The following is a 23,145-nucleotide window of genomic DNA, read 5'->3' as shown; positions in this document are numbered from 1 at the left end:
TAACATCCCCACCATGTACAGTTTTCCAATACAGCATAAAGACTAGAAGATACAAACAAAACTGAAAAATGAAAACTTAAAATGGCCATGACCCTAAGGCTAAGAGCCCTGCTGCCAGGAACTCCCAACTCCATGCATGTACTTTGCAAAGTCAATGAAACTTGTTTAAAAATAAAAAGTCACTGGCCTACCTCTGCTGCATCACTGGGAACAGAATAAGCATGCTGGTTGAAACATGGCTTTTTAAAAATTGTGGATCCTCCACTTTCTCTACACCCTTATTTAAAAACCTAAGGTCTACGGCCATCTGAAAATTTAAAAACTGCTCCCTTAGTAAATAATACACATCTGTATCCAATTAGAAACAAATTTTTGGACAACAGCTGTATAGGACATTTTCCTTTGGTGCTGGGACATTCCTTTGTAATGTCCAGCATTACATCTTAGGATCTGCAGTCCTCATAAGACGGTGCTGCAGGGAGAAAACCAGGAAGCATGCCATAATTACAGGTTTTCTATACTGTGCCAGTTTCGCCAGTTTAAATCGTCTCAGTCAGGTGGGATCACAGTACATAGAAAAGTCTGTTAGAACTTTGGAACTGGGCAAGCAGCGTTCATCAACCTGATATTTCACTGAAGAGAAGAGAATTTAACGGGGACCTAATTGAAACTCATACACCATGTCTGTTACATCACACCAGCTTTGAGGATTCTTTTTTTTATTAAAAAGCAAATCAGGGGGTGCCTGGGTGGCTTGGTCGGTTAAGCAACCGACTTCGGCTCAGGTCATGATCTCACGGTCTGTGAGTTCGAGCCCCGCGTCGGGCTCTGTACTGACAGCTCAGAGCCTGGAGCCTGTTTCAGATTCTGTGTCTCCCTCTCTCTCTGCCCCTCCCCTGTTCATGCTCTGTCTCTCTCTCTGTCCCAAAAATAAATAAATGTTAAAAAAAATTTAAAAAAAAAGCAAATCAGGCTTCACATTATGGTTGAAATAGATCTACTAAGGACTTTTTTTTTTTTTTTTTGGTCAATATACAAATGAGTTTTGGAAGAAAGTCTACAGTAAAAAATTCTCTTTTTCTCCCTCACTCCCTCCAACCACAAAAGTAACTAGGATCTTTACAGTGAAACAAATTCATATCTGACGATTTTTCCTTTTAGCTTCCCAAATAAGCCTTGAGGTTTGTCTAATACCAAATTATTGCAATAAAGTGATTATAATTCCCAGAAAGTCTCTAATTAAACTTCTGGTAACTGCCATATTTCTCCTAATATTCCCAGCATAAGTTTTAACCACATTCTTTTCGTCATAAGTGAGTTAGGCAGAGCTGAACTCAACATTCTTCTGTGGTGGTAAATAAATACCGTTTTACTTTAAACTTAACATGTGTATGATTTCTAAAATAGTCTCATATATATTTGTCTTAGTTTTAAGCTCCTTCCTTCCTCCCTTCCTTATTTTTATCGTTCTATAGTGATTTATTTTTAGGTATATGTTTATGGTTTACCTACTCTTTTACTAAAGTATTACTTTTTGCATTCTTTAGCATGTTGAATTTAAAGTTATTTTTAAGTATATTACTATATTAAAGTAATATATATTTCATGCATTTCATGTTTTATCACCACTTAGAATATTAAATATCCTTAGGTCGGTGGCTACAAACTGAAGAGTCTGAAATTTTTAATTTTTTAAAAATGACTTTCAGGGGTGCCTGGGTGGCTCAGTCAGTTAAGCATCCAACTCTTGGGTTTCGGCTCAGGTCATGGTCTCATGGTTTGCGGGTTCGAGCCCCACATCAGACTGTGCTGGCAGCATGGAGTCTGGCTCAAGCTCTCTCTCTTACACACAAAATAAATAAACTTTAAAAAATAAAAATTAAAAAATTAAAAATTACTTAGACTTTTATCAGAAGAATAAGTCCCACAAATGATTTTTTTTGGTGATGGTGTTGTTTACATATGGTCCTATAGGAAAAGGAAAGATTACTGCTGAACCAGGATGATATTTCTTACCCCGGCCCCATAGAATGAAGTTAGAAGGAAGCTTAGGATAAGAGTCTCTGACCCCTGAATTTGTTTTAGGAAAGCCATTCATTTTATTTCATATTTTTTTAAGTTTATTTATTTTGAGAGAGACAGAGTGAGAGCGCGTGCGCTCACATACAAGTGGGAGAGGGGCAGAGAGAGAGAGAGAAAGAGATAGAATCCCAAGCAGGCTCTTTGCTGCAGGCCTGCAGTGGGCTTGATCCCATGAACCAAGAGATCATGACCTGAGCTGACTAAGAGCCTGCCTGACCTCAAGCTCAACTGACTGAGCCACCCAGGCGCCCCAGGAAAACCATTTAAAATGCAAAATTCACTTGGATCCAGGGCTGTCTGTGTTATCCTTAACACCATCAGGGAACAGACATGTGGGATTATATTTTTCAGGTCACTTCAATGCACTATTTTTAATTCTATTTTAATATCACTTTTGGCATACTTAGATTTCTCTCTGTCTCCAATAGAAGAGGTTAAAAGGATCTTGTCCCATTTTTCTTGACTCAGAAACCACAGCTGCTTTGACCAAGATTCAAAATGAAACTTTTTCCCCTTTCTTCTTACAAAATTAGACCATGAGGAACTGCCTGTGTATAGGCGCATGTGTGTATATTTAATACTGTATTGTATACTACATATAACGCTATTGTTATGTATGTTATGTTTACATTTACATATGCTATATGTGTATATGTATACTTACAACATATATATATGTATATTTACTATATGTATCAATAATATATTAAGTACTGACTGTCCACTCCTGGAAAGTATATTTCTGATGACAACTGTCTCCCTTTGGAATATAATTTAAGCTCATTTTCACATGAAAATTCACATTTTCTGTGCCAAAAAGCAAAGTATAGGGGCACCTGGGTGACTCGGTTGGTTAAGCATCTCATTCTTGGTTTCAGCTCAGGTCATGATCTTGCCGTTTTGTCAGTTCAAGCCCCATGTCAGGCTCTACGCTGGCAACACAGAGCCTGCTTGGGGTTCTGCCTCTCCTCTCTCTGCCACTCTCCCATTTGCACTTTCTCACTGTCTCTCAAATAAGTCAATAAACGTTAAAAAAAAAAGCCAAATATAAACATCACTGTTTTGAAAAGCCAACTGACTTGCTGATTTTTAATCTTAAGATTTTATTATTATTGCATATGAGTATAATTTTTGGCATGCTGTCAGTTTCTAGGGGTGTAGTCTTTTTTTCTTTTGAAGGTAAGGTGCTGAAAAAAATGTATGTGCAAAACAGTTTAATTCATCACAGCATCTTGGTTTCACTGACAGAATTTATATTTTTACCTTATCATACACACTCATATATCCTCTGAAGCAGAGTTTTATACCTTTATTGGTGGAAGATCCATGCCTCCAATTAACTACTGTGATTAGCTGTTTGGAGGTACCTTTTCCAAATAGATGATAATTTTTTTGGAAACTTGACATTCAGAAAACCCATTTTAAACTCAGCAACTTTATAATATGTTTGTGCAAAGCCCTGTCTAGAACTCTGAGATCTAGCAACAAAGAATAGATTAATTTATTCTTGGTGAGCAAAGGTATTTATAGTTTGAAGTTTTAATATACAAATGTTTTTGTTATAACAAGTATCTTGTTTCACTAAGATACTTACAATTTAAAGTTTTAATATAACAAATGTATTGAGAATATTTGTTTCTAAATAAGCATTAATATCTATGATATCTTCTGCCATCTCTTGATTTGATTCCTGACTTTTTGTCAGAGGGTGTGTAAAGGAGCACTTTTGCAAAAGATGTGACTGGCTGTTTCTGCTTAAAAACTTTGACCTAAACCTCTTGAGATGACCGCAAATGCTTTATTGCTTATTTAATGTTTATTGTCATACCAATAAAAAAGAGATGCCATTACCCAGAATATCCTGCTCCGTTGAGCCTCAAGTGCATTTCTAAATTTTTCAGTCATATTGCTAGTTATTTCTGCCGTACTGATTTTTATTAACAAAAACCCAAAACCTAAATGGAAAGTATGCTGAGATTCCCCAAAGCTACTTCCTTGTGTTCTTCTATATTTAAATTTATGCAGACACGTCTTGATAATTTTAGTGGTTTCCTCAGTTTGTAATGGTTTTAGGACTCATGCACATGACACCAGTCAGTTCACATAAGAACATGCTCTGGATGAATTCATCTTTGGGTCACAATCTAAAATCCCAACCCAAAGATTTAGTCGTGGCTAGTCTGCCCCATCTTCCCTCTGCCAAATGCAACCAAAATTTATTGAAGAAAATGCAAGTTCATGTCATATTTGAAGCTATTTCTTGTTTGGTTACCGTCCCACCAATTAGCAAGATTTGGATAAATGGCAATATTCAACTGGATGTTGTTTATAAAAAGCATGTCTAACACAAAATGACATTAAGAGGTTTAAAAGTAAAAAAAAAAAAAAAAAAAAAAAAAAGACCCTTCCCCATAAATACCATAAATCATGGATAACTATACAGGAGAAATAAAATATCTAATAACATGAAAAAAGCAACTTAAATCATCATCAAAATGTAAATTCAAATAACAGTGCAATTCCATTTTCACTTTCAAATTGAAAAAATACTTAAGTGATCATTATCAGTAGTGATGAGTGCGTAGTAAGAGCAATTCCATACACTACTGATGGGGCTGTAAGTTAGAATCTTTTTTATGTATTTATTTTGTTAAGGATTTGACATTGTGTATTAATGGCTTTACATTTTCCATTATCTTTAGATCTATAGATTCAACGACTCAAATTCAGCTGTTCAGATTCAACTATTATCCCAAGGAAATAATCAGAGCTGTATACATAAGTTTATGTAGCAAATTTCACATCAGCAATATTTATAATAGCTAACAAAGAAAAGCAACCTAAATGGCCAGTAGTAGAGGAAATGTTAGATCGTTTATGGTCTGTCAATGGCATATAATATTTTTCTTTTCTTAAAAACCATGCTGGTTAGCAAGTTGGAGGATGATTTGGGAAATGCTTAGGATATAATGTAAAGTAGAAAAATCAGAATACAATATTACAAGGTCAATTCAAATTTTTATTGAGTTAATGTGTGTTGTTAAGAGAGGGGGGAAACAACAGAATATTTGGGTGATAGCATAGTGCAAGTAGTAGATATGTGCAAGAGAATATTTTCACAATTCAGTAGCTTTCTTACGACTGAAGGTTGATGTACTTCTTTTCAAAATAGAGCATGTTGCTTCCGACTCACAAATGCTTTGTTTTTACCCGTGCAGTACCTTGTCCAGTAGGAGAATTCTCTCGTTCTGGATTAACACCCTGTTACCCGTGTCCTCGAGACTACTACCAACCCAATCCAGGGAAGTCCTTCTGCTTATCTTGTCCCTTTTATGGAACTACAGCCTCCTCCGGTGCCGGATCGATCACCGACTGCTCCAGTAAGAAGATACACTTCATTTCTTACGTAATCGCGCATGTTGGAGACTTGTGTTTGTCTTGTGGTAGCCGTGATTCCGAATATTACTATTCTCAGTGGATGTAGGTGTCGGGACTTGCTAAATTGTCCTTTGGGGGGCTTTTTGATGACAGTGACTCAAAGATTCTTATTTTGGGAGCATTGAACTTGATAACTTCCACATCTCTCTCTAAGAGTCTAGGATTTAGTTATATATGCCATCCATCTGTATGGTCTCTTTTTTACTGTTACTAAAACAAAATATGTGTGACTTTACCCACTTTGATAACCAGAATATTGACTATCATATTTAGGTAGAGTCTACTTACTGGCAATATCTACGGCACACTAATTGGAAAATCTAATGTTTTCTTATTAATCTTATTAGGTTTTAGTTCAACTTTCTCAGCAGCAGAGGAAAGTGTAGTGCCCCTTACTTCTCCTGGACATATCAAAAAGAACTATGAAGTCAGCAGTCAGGCAAGTCCCTTTTATACTTCTAGAATCTTCTCCAGTGGAATGTTTGGAAAACATGATGTCATTTTACATGCCACACTCGGGGAAATTGCCAGATTTGAAACCTTAAGTAATCGTCTCATGGATATTGTCAATGAATAATAGTATTTACTTGTGACTTCTAATAAGAACTTTAAAAAATGCAGTATCAGAAATTCTGAGTACCAAAAATTGGGAATTTTCCCCAGCAATGTCTGGCATCGAGAATGTGTGGGTAAGGGGAACCTCTAAATTCACTAATAACTAATACTTATCACAAGCATAACCCATCATTTGAGTAAGGGGCATTTGGTTTAGCCAAAGGCCTTTTTTCTGATTGGCAGGAAGAGTTACTCAACTTTCATGAAAATTAGTTAAAATTTTTGTCAGAGAAAAAAAGAGATTGTTTATTGGAATAAGGTATAGTTTTTTAAAAATTAAGAGATAGAGCTCATGAACATAACTAGATAAATTGTTTGGTAGATTTAGCCATTACTCTGAATAGACCTTGCCCAATGTCATGATAAATTCTTTGGCTCTAAGTATTTTTAAGGAGGATACTAAGGTTGTATTTCTTATTTCAAGTTTCTGCAGTCTCGTCCAAACTTGTCAGGGCTTCATAAGCCACATTTGAAACTGAGCCCAGCAGACATAGAAATTTGTAGTAATAACCAGAGAAGTGACTACCAACCCTGGAGAAGTATTAGAATCCTCTGGCCAAATTTAAAACACAATGATGCACAGATCCCGAACCTCCAGAGGTTCTGATTTAGCTGGTCTGGGTGGGAGCCCTATCCTGTGTACTTTTAAAACACCTCAGATGGTTTCTAACATGAAGGCAGCATTTGAAAACACTAGAACATCACTTAAGGATAATATATATCATATATGTCCAACGTGGCAGGCACCAACATGATGCAGGCAACAGTCCAGCTAGCATTGCGTGAACTCACCCAGAAACAGGAACCTAACACTGCAAACATCAAATTCCCTAGTCAGGATTGCTTTGAAGTGATTGTTTTGTCTCTGATAGATTTCTTTTTTGCCACCCGGTAGGTTTTCCATGAATGTTTTTTAAACCCTTGCCATAATAGTGGAACCTGCCAACAGCTTGGGCGTGGTTATGTTTGTCTCTGTCCATCTGGATATACAGGTAACATAGAGGAATGCAACTTTTAATATACGTTTCGAATGAAATCATTGTGACTTGCATATCAGACTCTGGGACACTAAAAATAAACCCTGTGAGATACATTAGACTGTATCAATGCACAAAAATTTGATTAGGCTTGATAAACCAAGGTGAAAAAAGTGCATAAATTACAAATTACAGTTTTCTTTGCACATTTTGGAGGAAGAATAACGAATCATCTTCTCTATGAAAAAGTTACATCATAACTCACAATTTAAATAGGAATGCAGTTTCAGAGGCCATGGCCAAGGCTCCATTCTAACACAAATTAAATGTATGATATTCAACATAGAACAATTTGTCCAGCATAAACATCTTTAAACAAACTCCAGTTTCTCTCATTGGCCTCACACTAGTGGAAGTTTTTGTGAATAGCTGTGATTTGTTGCTTTGTCTTTCTGGAAGCTATGCCTGGAAAAACAATATGGCTTTGAACTTGATTACGCAGGAATTATGTAAGAATTATGTTTTCTTGCACTTTGAGTTGCATTCTAGTTCAGTCCAGAAATACAGTTTTTGAGAGGGAAGTGAACTATATCTTAAAATTATAATTTATTTAAAATAGTTTGCTATTTCCTCCTAGAAATGTAGTTTTTGCATTTTTCCCCACTTTTATGAAGCCAACATAAAATATCTTTTCAATGAGGAAAATGGTATTGAAATAAAAGAATTCACCACAAAATGAACAAAAGGAAAGTTGGAAAACAACGTAGCCCAGGCCTATCAAGAATATGGCATTCCAGGGGCGCCTGGGTGGCTCAGTCGGTTAAGCGTCTGACTTCGGCTCAGGTCACGATCTCACGGTTCGTGAGTTCGAGCCCCGCGTCGGGCTCTGGGCTGATGGCTCAGAGCCTGGAGCCTGCTTCTGATTCTGTGTCTCCCTCTCTCTCTGCCCCTCCCCTATTCATGCTCTGTCTCTCTCTGTTTCAAAAATAAATAAACGTTAAAAAAAAGAAAATTAAAAAAAAAAAAAGAATATGGCATTCCACTTATTTCAACTTGGGTGTATGTGTGTGTGTGTGTGTGTGTGTGTGTGTGTGTGTGTTTCAATTTTCACAAAAATTGTGTCCCAACATTCCATAAGAAATAATGGATCTTATCCTAGAATTTTATAAGCGAGTAGTGGTTGAGCAAGGGCGTAATATAGAACAGTGGTTCTCAAATTTTAATGTGCATCGGAATCATTTGGAGGGCTTCTTAAAACACAGAGTCCTGGACCCTAACCCAGAATTTTTGATTTCAGTAGATCGAGGGAAGTTTTGATCATTTGCATTTCTGTCTCATTCCCAGGTAATTGCTTATGCTATTGGTCCAGGGACCATTTTGAGACCCAGTGGTGTAGAGGAAGAACATGGGTTTCTGGCAGAGCTAGCCCACCGATAGCTTGTGTGCATCCTATGGAAAGATGTATCCTCACTCTAGGACACCTGGTATAGGAGCTGAGATCTGGCAAGACTTGGCCCCACCCCCTCTTCTCAGCCAGTGGTCTTGGTGGAAAGTATATATGACTCTGTGCTTTTCACTTTGGAGTTAAGCTAATTTCTGGCTCCATTTTATGCGCCCAGGTCTTCCCCCTCACCCTTCCCACCACCAACCTCTAACTTGGGATTTTCTATCTTTTATGTGTTTTTATAAGGATATCTTAAATCTCTTTAGAAAGAGGCAGTGCTTTCATTAAATACTTAACTAGATGGTAGCACTTAAGGAATATTGCCCTTTTCTTCATCACCACCGCTCCCTATAAATTCAGATGATTGAGAGAATTGTCTTTAAATGATCATGGTTCTGTTTCTGTTAATCCTTCCTTTGATTGTCCTTCAGTGTTTGGTTTCCATTTTAGGCTTAAAGTGTGAAACAGACATTGATGAATGCAGCTCACTGCCATGTCTCAACAGTGGAATTTGTAAAGACCTAGTTGGGCAGTTCGTTTGTGAATGCCCATCTGGTTACACAGGTAAGAGGAGAGTTTGCTGTCTTTACAGTATAAACATTGAAATCATTGAAATTTCATTGCTGGAAATCAAGACCACAAATAGCATCTTACACCTGTTCGAATGGCTATCATCAAAAGACAGGAGGTAACAGTCTTGGCAAGCACATGGAGAAGAGGGAGCCTTTCTTGGTGGGAATGTAAACTGGTGCAGCCTCTAATGGAAAAGAGTATGGAGGTTCCTCAAAAACTTAAAAATAGAACTACTGTATGATTCAGCAATTCCACTGCTGGGTATCTATCCAAAGGAAATGAAGTCACTGTCTGGAAAATTTGTTCATTGTAGCATTGTTCACAATAGCCAAGATATGGAAGGAAGCTTAAGTGTATCTCAAGGGATGAATGGATAAATAAAAGGCGATCGATTTATATGTAGTGGAGTGTTACTCAGCCACAAAAAAAAGGAAATCCTGCCATTTGCAATAACACGGACAAAAATGGAGGGCATATGCTAAATGAGATAAGTTGGACAGAGCAAGACATACTGTATGATCTCACTCATATATGGAATCTAAAAAAGTCAAACTCACAGAAACGGAGTGTCAAATAGTAGTTTCCAGGGGCTGGGTGTGGGGTTATCATATATGTCATTTAAGGGTACAAACCTACAACTACTAGATAAATAAGTCATGTTTAAGGACTCGGGGAATAAGTTCAACAGAGAGGTGAACAACTAACAAATAATATAAAGTTTTTAAGCTAGATCACACTTATCATCCTAACTATAAATAAATATAAAAATAAATAAATAAGCAAGATATTCACGGTCATCATTTTCCGTCCTATGCTGAAAATAGCAGATTTCCTGCTAGAAATGTTTTGCAATAAGTAGAATGGAAGAAAACATTTTACTGCAATATATTTGGCAAAGAGCAACAATTTTTCACAACTATATTAGCCACAATTTCTGATTCTTCTGTTCTTACACCTGAATGGCTTGCTTGAAAACTATCAGTCTTAAATTCCTTTCAGGTTTTCTCTGGGTAAAATATTCTGTTATTCTCTGCAGGTCAACTATGTGAAGAAAATATAAATGAGTGTAACTCTAGTCCTTGTCTAAATAAAGGAACCTGCATCGATGGCTTAGATGGCTATCACTGCACCTGTGTGAAAGGATACACAGGTAAGATGTTTCCATTTTTCCTTCATTGTCTCGAAGTCCTGCAAAGCACCACAAGGTACTACATTTTTTTTTAACATTATGCTATGTTAACATTGACTTTCTGATTTTGTAACTGTGCTATTATTATCTAAGCAAAAGTCCTTTGAGGAAATTCACCCTGAAGTATTTCAGGGTAAAAAGGCATCAAGGGTGCAATTTAGTTTCAAACAGTTTAGAAAAATGTGTGTGTGTGTGTGTGTGTGTGTGTGCACGCATATGTATGTGTGTGTAAAGGGAGACACGGAGACAGAGAGAGAGAGAAGACCAGAGTTTTATGCTAAGATAAACATTCAAGAAGGAACCGGAAATAAATTGTATAAGATCGTATTGCAAATTGATGCTAAATAAAATGATGTAGTATATATAATTTATAAAGAGAAATTTCCGGAAAAATGACCAGTGAAGGAAAAGGGCAAGGTCAAAGAAACAGTAAAATTTTGAACTAAATTTGCTAGTTTTATCTTTTAACATGATCTCAATTAGATGTCCCTTACTAATGTTAGCTTCAGAAAGTTCTAAGATAAAAAGAGAAGATTACCAAAAAAAAAAAAGAAAAAAGAATGCTAAAATGACTTACAAAAGCCAAAGCTCATTCAGGAGTGGATCTCAAAGCAGTGTGACAGGCCAGTAGTTCTAACAGCTTCCCTTCCAGGAAGGGAATCTCCTGCTTCCTTCAGGAGCAGCATCCTCCAAGGAGTCAACACTTTGATCATGGTTTCGAGAAGGTTAACATTTGGGCTCTTTCCTCGTCCTCTTCCATCCCCAGGCCTGCACTGTGAAACAGAAGTCAATGAATGCCAGCCAAGCCCATGCTTAAATAATGCCGTCTGTGAAGATCAGGTCGGGGGATTCTTGTGCAAATGCCCTCCTGGGTTTTTGGGTACCCGATGTGAAAAAAACATGGATGAGTGTCTCAGCCAACCGTGCAAAAATGGAGCTACCTGTAAAGACGGTGCCAGTAGCTTCAGGTAAAGCCCTAAGTCTGGTGCTTTGCACTATTTTCATTTTCTTAACCATTCAGTCATTCTGCAGTCTTTACCGAGTATTGCTGTGAGTCCCGAGTCAGACCTTCCCTAATTCTAGCCCAAGAATAGACTACAGTAGACTCTCCCCACCACCTGAGGTTCTGACTCACTAAGTCTGGGGTAGAGTCTAGGCAACCTGTATATTTTAAGTTCCCCTGTGATTCCAATGCACAGCCAGACTTGGAAACCACCGTTCTATACTTGGGAGGTCAAAAGATCAAAGGAAACAGAGTAACACAGAAGCGAATACCCGAAGCACGAGACAAAACCTCATTTTTAAATGTTTTATATTTTAGCTGGAGGTTTTACACTAGCTAAAGTCAAAAGAAATTGTGCAATCATGCTGTCACAGGGCCAATCGACAGTCTCTGTGGTTTTCAAACATTTTTTTTTAGTTCAGTAACCCTTGCTTCATAAGAAATCTAATATGAATGTAAACAAGTAAAAAAAAATAAATAAAAACCAAACTTTTGTGTTCGGAAACAGTAGTATTTGTAGAGAAGAAACACTTTGTCTTCCTGAGGCAGCTCTTGGGGTGCCAGTGGAGTATCGTTTGAAAACCAACACTCTCCTTCATCGTGATCAAGTCTGCCCTATTTCATCCTGTTACCCACGCAGGGTGTGTGCCTTCTGTAGTACAAATACAAAAAACAGAACTCGTCTTACTTGCAGAATCTTAGGAAACTTTATTGTCCTCAACATGCCACTGTCTCTGTAAGTTTATAAAAGTTAAAAGAAAAAAACACTCTACCCCAATTCCAGCATTTCCCAGTCCTCTTCTGGTTCAGCACCACCCACCCCCTTGTTACTGTCCCCCAACAAAATAGCCAGGGCACTATCCAGAAGAAATAGGAAGCAAATTCTGCCAGTGAGACTTTCACTCTTTATGTGGAAATGAAATCTTATCAGTGTAGCTTCATCTTTCACAGGCTGTTTACATCTTCTGGCATATAGTGCCTACCCATAGGAAATGAGAAATTTCCAGATAAACACAGAGTTCTAAAGTCTCCCCAGCATCAAAAACAATTGCTGATTACCAAATCTGTATAAATCCTAGATAGAGGAAAGGTGAAGGTAAACTCTCCTAATTCCAAGGAAATGTTAGTTGTCACCACAGTGAACCCGTTTCACAGACAAGGATATTGGACTGCCGTGATGATGTCAAACATGGGCAGATAAAGAGGAGTGAAATTCTAGCCAAAATAGATTTATTGCCAAATGGAGAGAACTCCGTAAAGATCCCCCCCCCCGCCACAGTTCCAACTGACATTTTTTCTTAAACCCTAAAACACCATTTATTCTTAGAGGTCCCCGTGTTAACTAACAATGTTAACTATCATGTATTGGACTGATCGTTTTTAATTAAATATTTCAGACATACAGAAGGTTACCAAGAACAATAAAAGTCACACACTCATCACAGCAATTATCAAACCTTAGCATTTTGTCATATTTAATTCACATCTTTTGGGGTTTTTTTAATGTTTATGTATGTATGTATGTATGTATGTATGTATGTATGTATTTATTTATTTATTTATTTTTTATTTATTTAGAGAGCATGCGTGAACAGGGGAGAGGCAGAAAGAGGGAGAGAGAGAATTTCAAGCAGGCTCCACGCTGTCAGCACAGAGCTCGACACAGGGCTCAATCTCACGAACTCTGTGAGATCATGACCTGAGTTGAAATCAACAGTTGGATGCTTAACCGATGGAGCCACCCAGGGGCCCCCACATCTTTTATTTTAAAGAAATACCTTCTGAAGATAGTTTTGGAGTCCCTTCAATACACACACACACACACACACACACACACACACACTCCTCTTTTTCCTCAATAGTAACCACTATTCTGAAGTTGGTGAATATTTTTCTCATTCAGATTTCATTTTTTACCACATAAATAGTATATAGTATAATTTTACATATTACATAATTGGTATTATACTATACATATCCTTTTGCAATTTAGGTTTTGTTTTCACTCAACATTATGTGTTGTCAAGGTTGATACATTTGGCTCTAGTTTATTTATTTTAACTGCTGATTAGTATTCCAGTGAATGATTATACCATGGTTTATTTTCCCATTCTCCTTTTCATAAATATTTAAAATAATGCTTATGAACATTCATTACATGTGTCCTTGTGCACTGGTGCAGTGATTTCCTGGAGCACGTTAAGTAGAAATGGATATACAGACTATGGGAATGCAAACTCTCAACTTCCCTTGACAATCCCAAATTGTATTTCTACTCACTATATGAGATTTCCCATTTCATGACACCTATATCAGCATTTGACATTACCAAATATATTTTCCATTCTGACAGGTTTAAATGATTTGTTGCATACCACAGAGACCGTATGGCATGATGATTAAGAACAAGGCACTAGATTGAGTTTAAAATCCTATTCCAGAGGCGCCTGGGTGGCTCAGTTGGTTAAGCGTCTGACTTCAGTTCAGGTCATGATCTCACAGTTTGTGGGTTCCAGCCCCACATCAGGCTCTGTGCTGACACCTCAGAGCCTGGAGCCTGCTTCCGATTCTGTGTCTCCCTCTGTCTGCCCCTGCCCCCCGCTCACACTCTGTCTCTCAAAAAATAAATAAATAAATAAAAACTTTTTAAATGATATTAATTAATTAATTAATTAAAAATGATACTCCATTGTTTAATAACAAGGGAACTTGGGCAGATCAACCTCTCTGAGCCAGTTTACTCGTCTGTAAAAGGGGAATGATAATAATGCTACTTCATTAAACCAGTAAAGACTGGTTTAATGTATATAAAGGCTTTAGAATGGCACGTGAACTTTTTATATTTTTTCCTAGCACTTCTATGGGGAGAGAACTCCCAGTGTGTACATAATACTTCAACTGGATCAGACCTACTTCCTACACTATTTTTGCTACTACAACACTCCAAATATATGTTGTCTTAAAGAGGTTTAATCAAAGGAACTGAAAAAATAAAGGTGACTAACAAAGTATTGTTTTTACGTGGAACATGTTTCAGCATTTCAGAGTATTTTACCCAATTTATTTAAACTAAAAACAAACAAAACCCAATTCACCCATTTCTGCCATCCCACCTCCACTCTGGCAACCACCCATCTGTTCTCTGTATCTATGAGTTTCAGTTTTCAAAGGCTTTTGAGACAATATTGTCATAGATGGGAGACTTCTTCTGATGCCTTTCTATGTGTTAGTAACATTTTGTTTCTTTCAGGTGCCAATGTGCAACAGGCTTCACGGGGCCATTCTGTGAATTAAACATCAATGAATGTCATTCTAACCCATGTAGAAATCAGGCCACCTGTGTGGATGAATTAAACTCATACAGTTGTAAATGTCGGCCAGGATTTTCAGGCAGCAGGTGTGAAATAGGTATATATGAACTCAGTGTTACTCATAACAGCACTAAAATTATTGATATCATAAAAGTGTCCATTTTTACCTGTTCCAAGCACTGTCTACATACCATAACCTATGCTAAGCATTTTGAATTTACTTAATCTTCATAGCCATCCAGCAGATGAGGTAATATTCTCCCCCATGGCAAAGGTGAGGAAACTGAAGCTTAACGGGGAAATAGAGAAAATGGAACATAGTAGAACTCTTCACATTCTACATGTTTAGAAAGGACGCTTGATTTAGGAGGACTTGGTTTCAGAGTCCGTGGACACGAGTGAGAATCGGTGCCGAGCAGCTTTCTCGGGATGCTGGAGTCTCTTAGCTGTAGAACTTTTGTTTTGTTGGGTGTGGTATGCAGGATTGGGGCAGAGCTGAATTGTTCATGAACTAGGGAAGAACTAGGGGCTTGAGTAGAGGCGGAATGTGGCCCTTGCAGTTATCCCTCCTCCTCTCCTGCAGCATCAATTACCCCGTTCTGCGGAGTCATCCCGTCAGCATATAGACATGCCTTAGTGTCTCTAAGTAAACGCCAGCTTTACTGACTTCCCAATTCCACCTCTCCTTCTAGCTATTCCCTATTTCTCTGCTTCCTGACACTACGGAGTGCTCTCCCTATCTTAGATACCCACTGATTATTTTATTTAAAAGAACGTGTTCTATATTTTATAAATAATATATATTTAATGTTGAAACTGCTTCTCAGATCATCATATTTACTGAAACGGGCTGCTTTGACAATAGTATTACATGATCTGCTGATCACCTTAGACAGTTGAAAAATGCCTCCCAAGTGCCACGGGCCACACACTTTTCTTATTTGTTGCAGACCAGTCTTCAGGTTTTAACCTGGATTTTGAAGTTTCGGGGATCTATGGCTACGCCATGCTAGATGGGGTGCTTCCACCTCTCCATGCTGTAACCTGCACCTTCTGGATGAAATCCTCTGACACCACTAACTATGGGACACCGATTTCCTATGCAGTTGAGAATGGCAGTGACAACACCTTCCTCCTGACCGATTATAATGGGTAAGCAAAACCATCAGGAAAGCCATACTCTGGATCTTATCCCAGCACCAGGTAGAACTGACACTGGGGATGGGGGACAGAGGAACAAGGGGGTCAGGTGCTCCAGCAGGACAGCAGAGTGACAATAATCAAATAGAACATTTGGGCAAGTTCTGTAAGAAAGTTTCAGGGATAGTACCTTCTGCATGTATTATGTTTTGCTCTTTTCTGAGTATCACTTCCTTTGATCTTCATAGTGACCTGAGGAACTCATTTTACAGGTAGCAAAACAAAGTTTCAGAAGGACTAAATGATTCGCCCAAAATCTTACACCTTGGGAGTGGAAGAGCTAAGTCTCAGACTCTGACTCTTAACACGGACACTCTTTCTTTCACATATCAGAGCCTCTGTGGGTGGAAGGATTTCGGTGACATTACTGACCCATGCGAGACACATATATTGAACATGAATCCACCTACAAGTTCAGGTGTACAAATTGATATTTCTTTATTTCCTTTTGGATCAATTAATTCCAACTGCAGGGCCCCATCTCTCTGGGCTGTCAGAAAGGCCATCCTCAGCTGTCTCTGCCTGCCTTTTCTATTGAGCACTTCCCTACCTTAGATTTTTGCAGATTGTCAAAACCCCACAGAGCTGTGTTAAAGAGCCACAGACTTGGCCAGGACTTTTTTCATCGGTCCTTTGTCCACACTGCTCTCCACTGAGCTGTGAACTGCCCCAGCTTCCGTGGCTCCTTCAGAATCACAGCTCTTTGCTGCGTGGAATCCTTACCTTCAATCTAGACAGATTCTGTGGTGTCCTTTCTCTGTCTGATCCTCTCAAATTTCTGTCCTGTTGCTACTGAGCAGGCTGCCAGCCCCACAGAGCTCCCTTCCCTCTCAGTCCATGGGACGCTCACTATTCTGGTGGAAATCGCCCTGTCCTCAAACCCTATTCTTCTTAGTGGACCTGAACTTTCAGAAACAAAATCCAAGGTATTTGCAAAAAAAAAAAAAAAAACAAAACTCTCCTGAGGCAAAATACATATAAAGAGAGAATCTGTTACCCCCTTGAATAGCAGAAGGAAAAGGGGAAAACACAAAGGGGAAACAATATTATAAAGATACCATTTTTTTCCACAAACGTCTTTAAATAGGGACTAAGAAGATGCAGAAAGAGATATTTAACGGATTCTTATCTTCCTTATGAGTTTTCCCTAATTTTTTCTTTTTCTCCAATTGCTTTTGAAGATAGTGTACTTTAAGCTGCTTATTATCTTTGACATTCCCCAAAGTGACATGGTTGTTGGAACCCTCTTGTAGTTGGTCACCTTTGTTTCGTGCCAATTATGCTTTCTTTTGGAGCGACATACGTTGTCTGCCCTGTGACAGCTTCAGCAGCCCAGAGACAGAACTTCTTTCTGAGAGTCATCTGAAGCTTGTTCCTGGTCTTAGGAACATCCATTCAGAAGGAAGGAAACCAGTCTGACGTTTGTACAACTCTCATTCCTTCCATTCTTGATTCACCGTCTCCAGGACAGACAGTCGGTGAATTATCTCACATTGTATCAGCTTCTCACATCATCCTAAGACTTCTTCCTACCCCTTCATGTGTAAAAAGCATAAATTAATTTTCAGTGAACTGCGATAAAGTATAATTTGTAAACCAAATCTGCCTCAATGAAATATGACTAAATGGAAGAAAAGAAGTAATGTTTTTGCTGGAAGTGCTTAAAGAACAAAAAAAGAAAAAGAAGAAAAATAGCAACATGTCTTACAGATGAGATTACAACATATGACTGATGACTCTATTGCCTGGAATCTTTTCACAGCTGGGTTCTTTATGTGAATGGCAAGGAAAAGATAACAGACTGTCCCTCCGTGAATGATGGAAGTTGGCATCATATTGCAATCACTTGGACAAGTGCTAATGGAGCCTGGAAAGTCTATATCGATGGGAAATTATCTGACGGTGGTGTGGGCCTCTCTGTTGGTTCAGCCATACCTGGTATGTCTTAGCTAAAGGAATGTAATTCTGTTTGACGCCAGACGTGCGGGTGCTTAGATGAACATCAAGTTTGCTGGTTTTGTTGTCCTTGGTTCTACACAAAGGTCAACAATTATCTCTCGATTTCTACTCCCTGATTATCCAGACTGTGAATTATTAGAAGCTTTTCCTAGGTGAGCTGTGGGACTCCCTGTGTAAGAAATGCGACTGGGGACTTAGAGTAAGACTAGCAAGATCCATGCTGAGGGAACAATGGATGGCTACTAAACTGTCTTCCAAGGAGGAGAGGAGTTGCTGGTGTGTTCCATTTGCTTGTTTAGTTTCATGATCATGTACGTAGTATACAAGTATATCCAATATATAAACTGGAGCACTGGTAATAGTATATCTCTTTAATGTCCTTTTTCAAAAAGAACTCAAACTCTTTTCTAAAAGTACCTTTTAAAAGGTATTCAGAGAGTTTTTTCTTGAAGGAATGCAGAAGTATTAGGTGATACGGGGTTCTCAGTATTGTACGGGGCAATATGCTTGCTCTATCTGGATCCTTCTATGACATATATGAAGAGGAAAGGTTGGAGGTTCCCTCTAGTAAATAAGGAAAAATTAAAAGTGTTTCAACAGGAAGTGGCATTATTATCAGGTGAAGTGGGGTGTTGTTCCCTTTTTGTGTTTAAGTATTCTTATGTTCAACTATCTCTTCTCTGGATAGTGGGATTGCAGGTGGCTTTTATTTTCTTTTTTATTCTCTTCCCATATTTCATAATGAACATGTATTTCCTTTATGGTAAAAAAAAAAGGATTTGTATATTTAAAAAAAAATAAACCATGATAAAAGAGAGAAAGTAGGTTAAAGGAATAGGAGAATAAAACCTGAAAACTGTAATAGTAGCCACCCAAGGAGATGGTTGTCTGCCCACATCAGTATAAATGAATTTGAGTCCATAAAAATTGCAGAGCTCCAACTGACAGAGCTTAGTGAATAGATGGCTTCAGTTTGGGTGACTAGGTCTATTGAAGAGTCTCTTAGCTGAGAAAAGAATTTTAGGAAGAAGGACAGTTATCAGAGCAGAGGTTAGGAGTGAGGTAAGATTTTAGATCTGATTTTAGACATACTGAGTTTGAATTCTAATCACAGGAATACATGCAGCTAAAAACATAGGCTTTTGCCATTTTATATCAAACTGACAGAGTTGTTTTTAATGATGGGATGTGATTGGCAAGGATTCAGCGTGGCAGACACTGTTAGAGATTGCTGATATGAAAATTGATACAGCCTTTCTGGGAAGCCTTTTAGAAACTTCCGTCAAGAACCTTAGAGAAACCCTGTGCATACAACCAACAATTCAACTACCAGGAATCAGATTAAAGGAGATAATCAATGATCTGAATAAGTGCTTATGTATCAATATATTTATCTCAGTGAAACTTTAGCACCAAACTTGGAAACAACTCCAGTATCCAATAAGAAATGGTTAATAATTAATTAAGCAAATTAGGAACTGTTGTACATTCATTAAAACTCATGAAATGAGAGCATGTTGAAGAAGAAAAGCAAGATTCTTTTTTAGCTCAGTGTTGAGCGTCTGGCTCTTGATTTTGGCTCAGGTCATGATCTGATGGTTCGTGAGTTCAAGCCCTGCATCAGGCTCTGTGCTGACAGCTCAGCACCTGCTTGGGATGCTCTCTCTCTGCCCCTTTCCCACTCACTCTCTCTCTCAAAAGAAATAAATATACATTTATAAATGAATTAATTAAAAAAGAAGAAAAGCAAGATTCGAACATTGTATATAGTATGATCCTTAGTTGTGTGTATTAAAATCTCTCTCTCCCACACATACAAATATACTAAAAAAATAATAAAAATAAATCCTAGAAGGAAATACACAAAACTGTTAAATGTTTTTTTCTGGGTTAGTAGAATTCCTTATGCTTTATTTTTCCCAATCTCCTTCTGTGCATGTATTAATTTTTAATGATTATTGTTATAAGAAAAGGATATAGTTTGGGAAGCCTTGAAAGGGGGTTCTTCACATACCACTTGGCAGGCGAGTAAGATTAGATGGGGAGATTGTTGAAGGAAGGAGCAAGGAGGCCAGGGGTGGAAGCCTGGGTGCATCAGCACCTTAAGAGGCAGGCAGACAAGAGAGATGAATGAGCAGAAAGGTTCGAGGAGAACCAGGAGAAGATGCTTTCATGTTCACCAAGTGGAATCAGCCTGGCTCCTGGCAGGAAGGTGAGGAGGGTAAACTGACGAGAATTTAAGGAAGGGACTGTTTTCAAAGGCGTGGTCAGGATTCAGAGAAGCAAAACATGACAATAAAACATCCATGACTAGCAACAATGGAATGGCACAAGAAGTAAACTCAAAGTGGCAAGGAGTGGGAGTTGTTGCCAGAACTTAGGCAAACCTGTGATGCCGGAGAGAAATCACCCAGCAGAAACCATGACATTCGATAGAGGAAAACAGCCTCCTCCAGCCTTTTGCCTGGGACAAAGGCATCCAGGAAAACTAAACTTTTCTCTCATCCCACTTTCTTGCCTGGGCCGGTCCTTCCATTGGCCAGGGATAAACAGAAGCCAGAGGAACAAGGCAGCCAGGTGGTGCCATCGATAGGTGTCAACCTTTGGGGGCACAAAGCAGAGATGAGAAGGGTGGCAGGTGTCTCTGGAGGAGCAAACACAGACCATCCAGTGCGTCTAGGAAGGACAGTTTAATAGAATGAAATGTTCAACCGCAACGGATGATACAGTGAAATCACCAGAGGAGAATATTAAAGACTTCCCATTGAGTTTGGTGATTAGGTAGGCCTGGCAAATGTAGAAGTTACCTTGGAATTGGTGATAGAAATGTAAGCACTGTAGGCTTAAGAAGAAAACAAAGAGCAGCTACTGGAAGCTTCTGGTAATTTCCCGGAAGAAAGGAGGAAAAATAGGACTTACTGTTGACACAAAATATTACATGCATATTGTGTATATGTGTGGTTCTTAATAGTTAAATATTTGTAAATCTAATATTTAAACCTTCTCTGACTCTGTTCTAAGTTGCTTTATATAAAATACTGAATTTTTCCTTATCGGTAAAACACACGGTAACGGTAGGTAATTTGACTTTTCAATAATTTTCCCTGATATGTTTATATTGGCAGTGCTTTAATTAATTTGGCATTTCAAGACTAACAGACATTAAGGTCAATTTTCCTCCCTATTTCTCTTGTCTCTTTAGGTGGTGGTGCATTAGTGCTTGGGCAAGAGCAAGACAAAAAAGGAGAGGGATTCAACCCAGCTGAGTCTTTTGTGGGCTCCATAAGCCAGCTGAACCTCTGGGACTATGTCCTGTCTCCACAGCAGGTCAATTGCATTTTCAGTGTATGACAGTAATGAGATACAAAGGTACAAACCTAGTACAACTGTGAACAGACTAATGATGCCATATCTTATTGCAACCTCTGGGTTTTCAAACTTGACCACCGAGATCATTTGATGCTACTACGGTCGTAGACTAAGCCAGGCAGAGGTTATCTACAGTGACCTTCAGCGAATCCCCTTTTTGGTTTCTCGGTGATGTTTTTTAAGTTTTATTAGACATGATTATTTTAGGATGCCTTGTAATTCCAGGACTGTAGGGACACCCCCTGGTGGTCTAGTGGTCAGGATTCGGCGCTTTCAAAATTGTAGAGAATACTGCTTCAAATTCCTCTGTTGCAGAAATTGAGGGCTGGCACAAGATCATGCATAGAGATTAACAGATGAGCTAGAGTCCAAAAGCCTGGAGTAAACTCGAAGTGGCAAGGAGTGGGAGTCTGGAGTCCAAAAGCCTGGGTTCAAATCCCAGTTCTACCACAGACGTGTAGTGATTATTTTGAACGTGTTACCCCATCTCTCTGAGCTTCAGTTTTCCACATCTGTGAAAGATGAACAAGCAAGCTTCAGTTTCCTTATCTGTGAAAGATGAGTGAATAGCATAGTACATAGTAGAGTTTCGTCAGGATCGAACACAACACGGCGTATACAGTCATGGTCTTGTTTGGCACAGAGCAAGGGCTTCATAAATGTCTGCCCTTATTACAGTGGCAGAACTTGCCTAGACCTCAGTTTACCTGCCTCTCAATCAGAGACAGAAAACAGGAGGATGAGGAATGGGGAACCTCTACAATGCTTCCACAAACTGTGAAGCTTTACACGAGAAATTCTATGTGTAGAATTTCAGGATTTCTGGCAACTGACATATTTGGGAGAAGGAATGATGGGATGGAGGAGAGAGAGGGAGGGAAGAGGCTTACCTGTTACCCCTGAAATCATACTGTACAAAAGCCTCCTTCCCTTTACCCTCCCCGCTAAAATCTGTGAATGTTTTCAGTAGGACTAAATTAAGACATAATAACTCTGTCACATTGAGACAAGTAAGGTTGATCTAAAGACGTGTGTTTAAACTTTCAGGTGAAGTCACTGGCAACCTCATGCCCAGAGGAACTCCGTAAAGGAAATGTGTTAGCCTGGGCTGATTTCCTGTCTGGAATTGTGGGGAAAGTGAAGATCGATTCCAAGAGCATATTCTGTTCTGGTTAGAATTTCTTTCTTCTCTACACTGCCATCCCTTGACCACTCCCGAGACTTTATGACAAAAGGAGACAATTCAAAATTCCATGTTGGTCAAATAGTATGTGCCTGTCAGTCTGTTGTTTAACTACGAATTCGTCTTCACTCTAACCTTTATCCAAAGGATTCATTTTTTAATTCTTAAATACATGCTGTATAAGAGAGTACCAAATTCATCATGGAGGAAACTTGGACAATAGTAAAAGAAGATGAGGAAAATAGGACGAGAGGAGGGATACAGTTAATTTTTGAAATGCCACCAAAGTCCTGTCCTCCTGTTTGAGATGGGGTACTCTCTTGACTCCATACTTCCTAGCAGCCGTCTAGCACAAGGAGTAAAGCAACGGACATTATAACCCATACACTGAATAATCAAAGTCTCAATGATTGTAAAATTCAGTGTATGTAAAGAAGTTCCTAAAGATGTCCTAGAATTGGGGCACCTGGGTGGCTCAGTTGGTCAAGTGTCCGACTTCAGCTCAGGTCATGATTTCACAGTTTGTGGGTTTGGGGCCCATGTCGGGCACTGTGCTAACCGCTCAGAGCCTGCAGCCTGCTTCAGATTCTGTGCCTCCCTCTCTCTGCCCCTCCCCTGCTCACACACACACTCTCTCTCTCTCAAAAATAAACATTAAAAAAAAGATGTCTTAGAATTTGTGGGTTTTGATAGATTTCATTAATATTCCTAAAATACCACTTCTTCCTTTCAAAAAAAATACTCAGTGGGGAGCCTGGGTAGCTCAGTTGGTTAACGTCCGACTTCTGCTCAGGTCAAGATC

General features: G+C 38.7%; 1 protein-coding gene across 1 annotated transcript in view; it reads left to right on the top strand.

The window, feature by feature from the left end:
- SVEP1 (sushi, von Willebrand factor type A, EGF and pentraxin domain containing 1) overlaps positions 1–23,145 on the top strand; it is a 201,310-nt gene that overhangs the window by 105,977 nt on the left and 72,188 nt on the right. Inside the window, exons 19-29 of the mRNA XM_042963841.1 lie at positions 5,301–5,462; positions 5,868–5,959; positions 7,031–7,127; positions 9,007–9,120; positions 10,166–10,279; positions 11,085–11,286; positions 14,572–14,729; positions 15,583–15,784; positions 17,595–17,770; positions 20,994–21,118; positions 22,208–22,331. Coding sequence (XP_042819775.1) covers positions 5,301–5,462; positions 5,868–5,959; positions 7,031–7,127; positions 9,007–9,120; positions 10,166–10,279; positions 11,085–11,286; positions 14,572–14,729; positions 15,583–15,784; positions 17,595–17,770; positions 20,994–21,118; positions 22,208–22,331 — 1,566 coding nt within the window. The remainder of the gene's footprint in view (positions 1–5,300; positions 5,463–5,867; positions 5,960–7,030; positions 7,128–9,006; positions 9,121–10,165; positions 10,280–11,084; positions 11,287–14,571; positions 14,730–15,582; positions 15,785–17,594; positions 17,771–20,993; positions 21,119–22,207; positions 22,332–23,145) is intronic.

The sequence above is a fragment of the Panthera tigris genome, chromosome D4 (genome assembly GCF_018350195.1).
Source record: "Panthera tigris isolate Pti1 chromosome D4, P.tigris_Pti1_mat1.1, whole genome shotgun sequence".
In the NCBI taxonomy this organism is placed as follows: Eukaryota; Metazoa; Chordata; class Mammalia; order Carnivora; family Felidae; genus Panthera; species Panthera tigris.
This window is presented reverse-complemented; position numbering and strand designations above follow the sequence as displayed.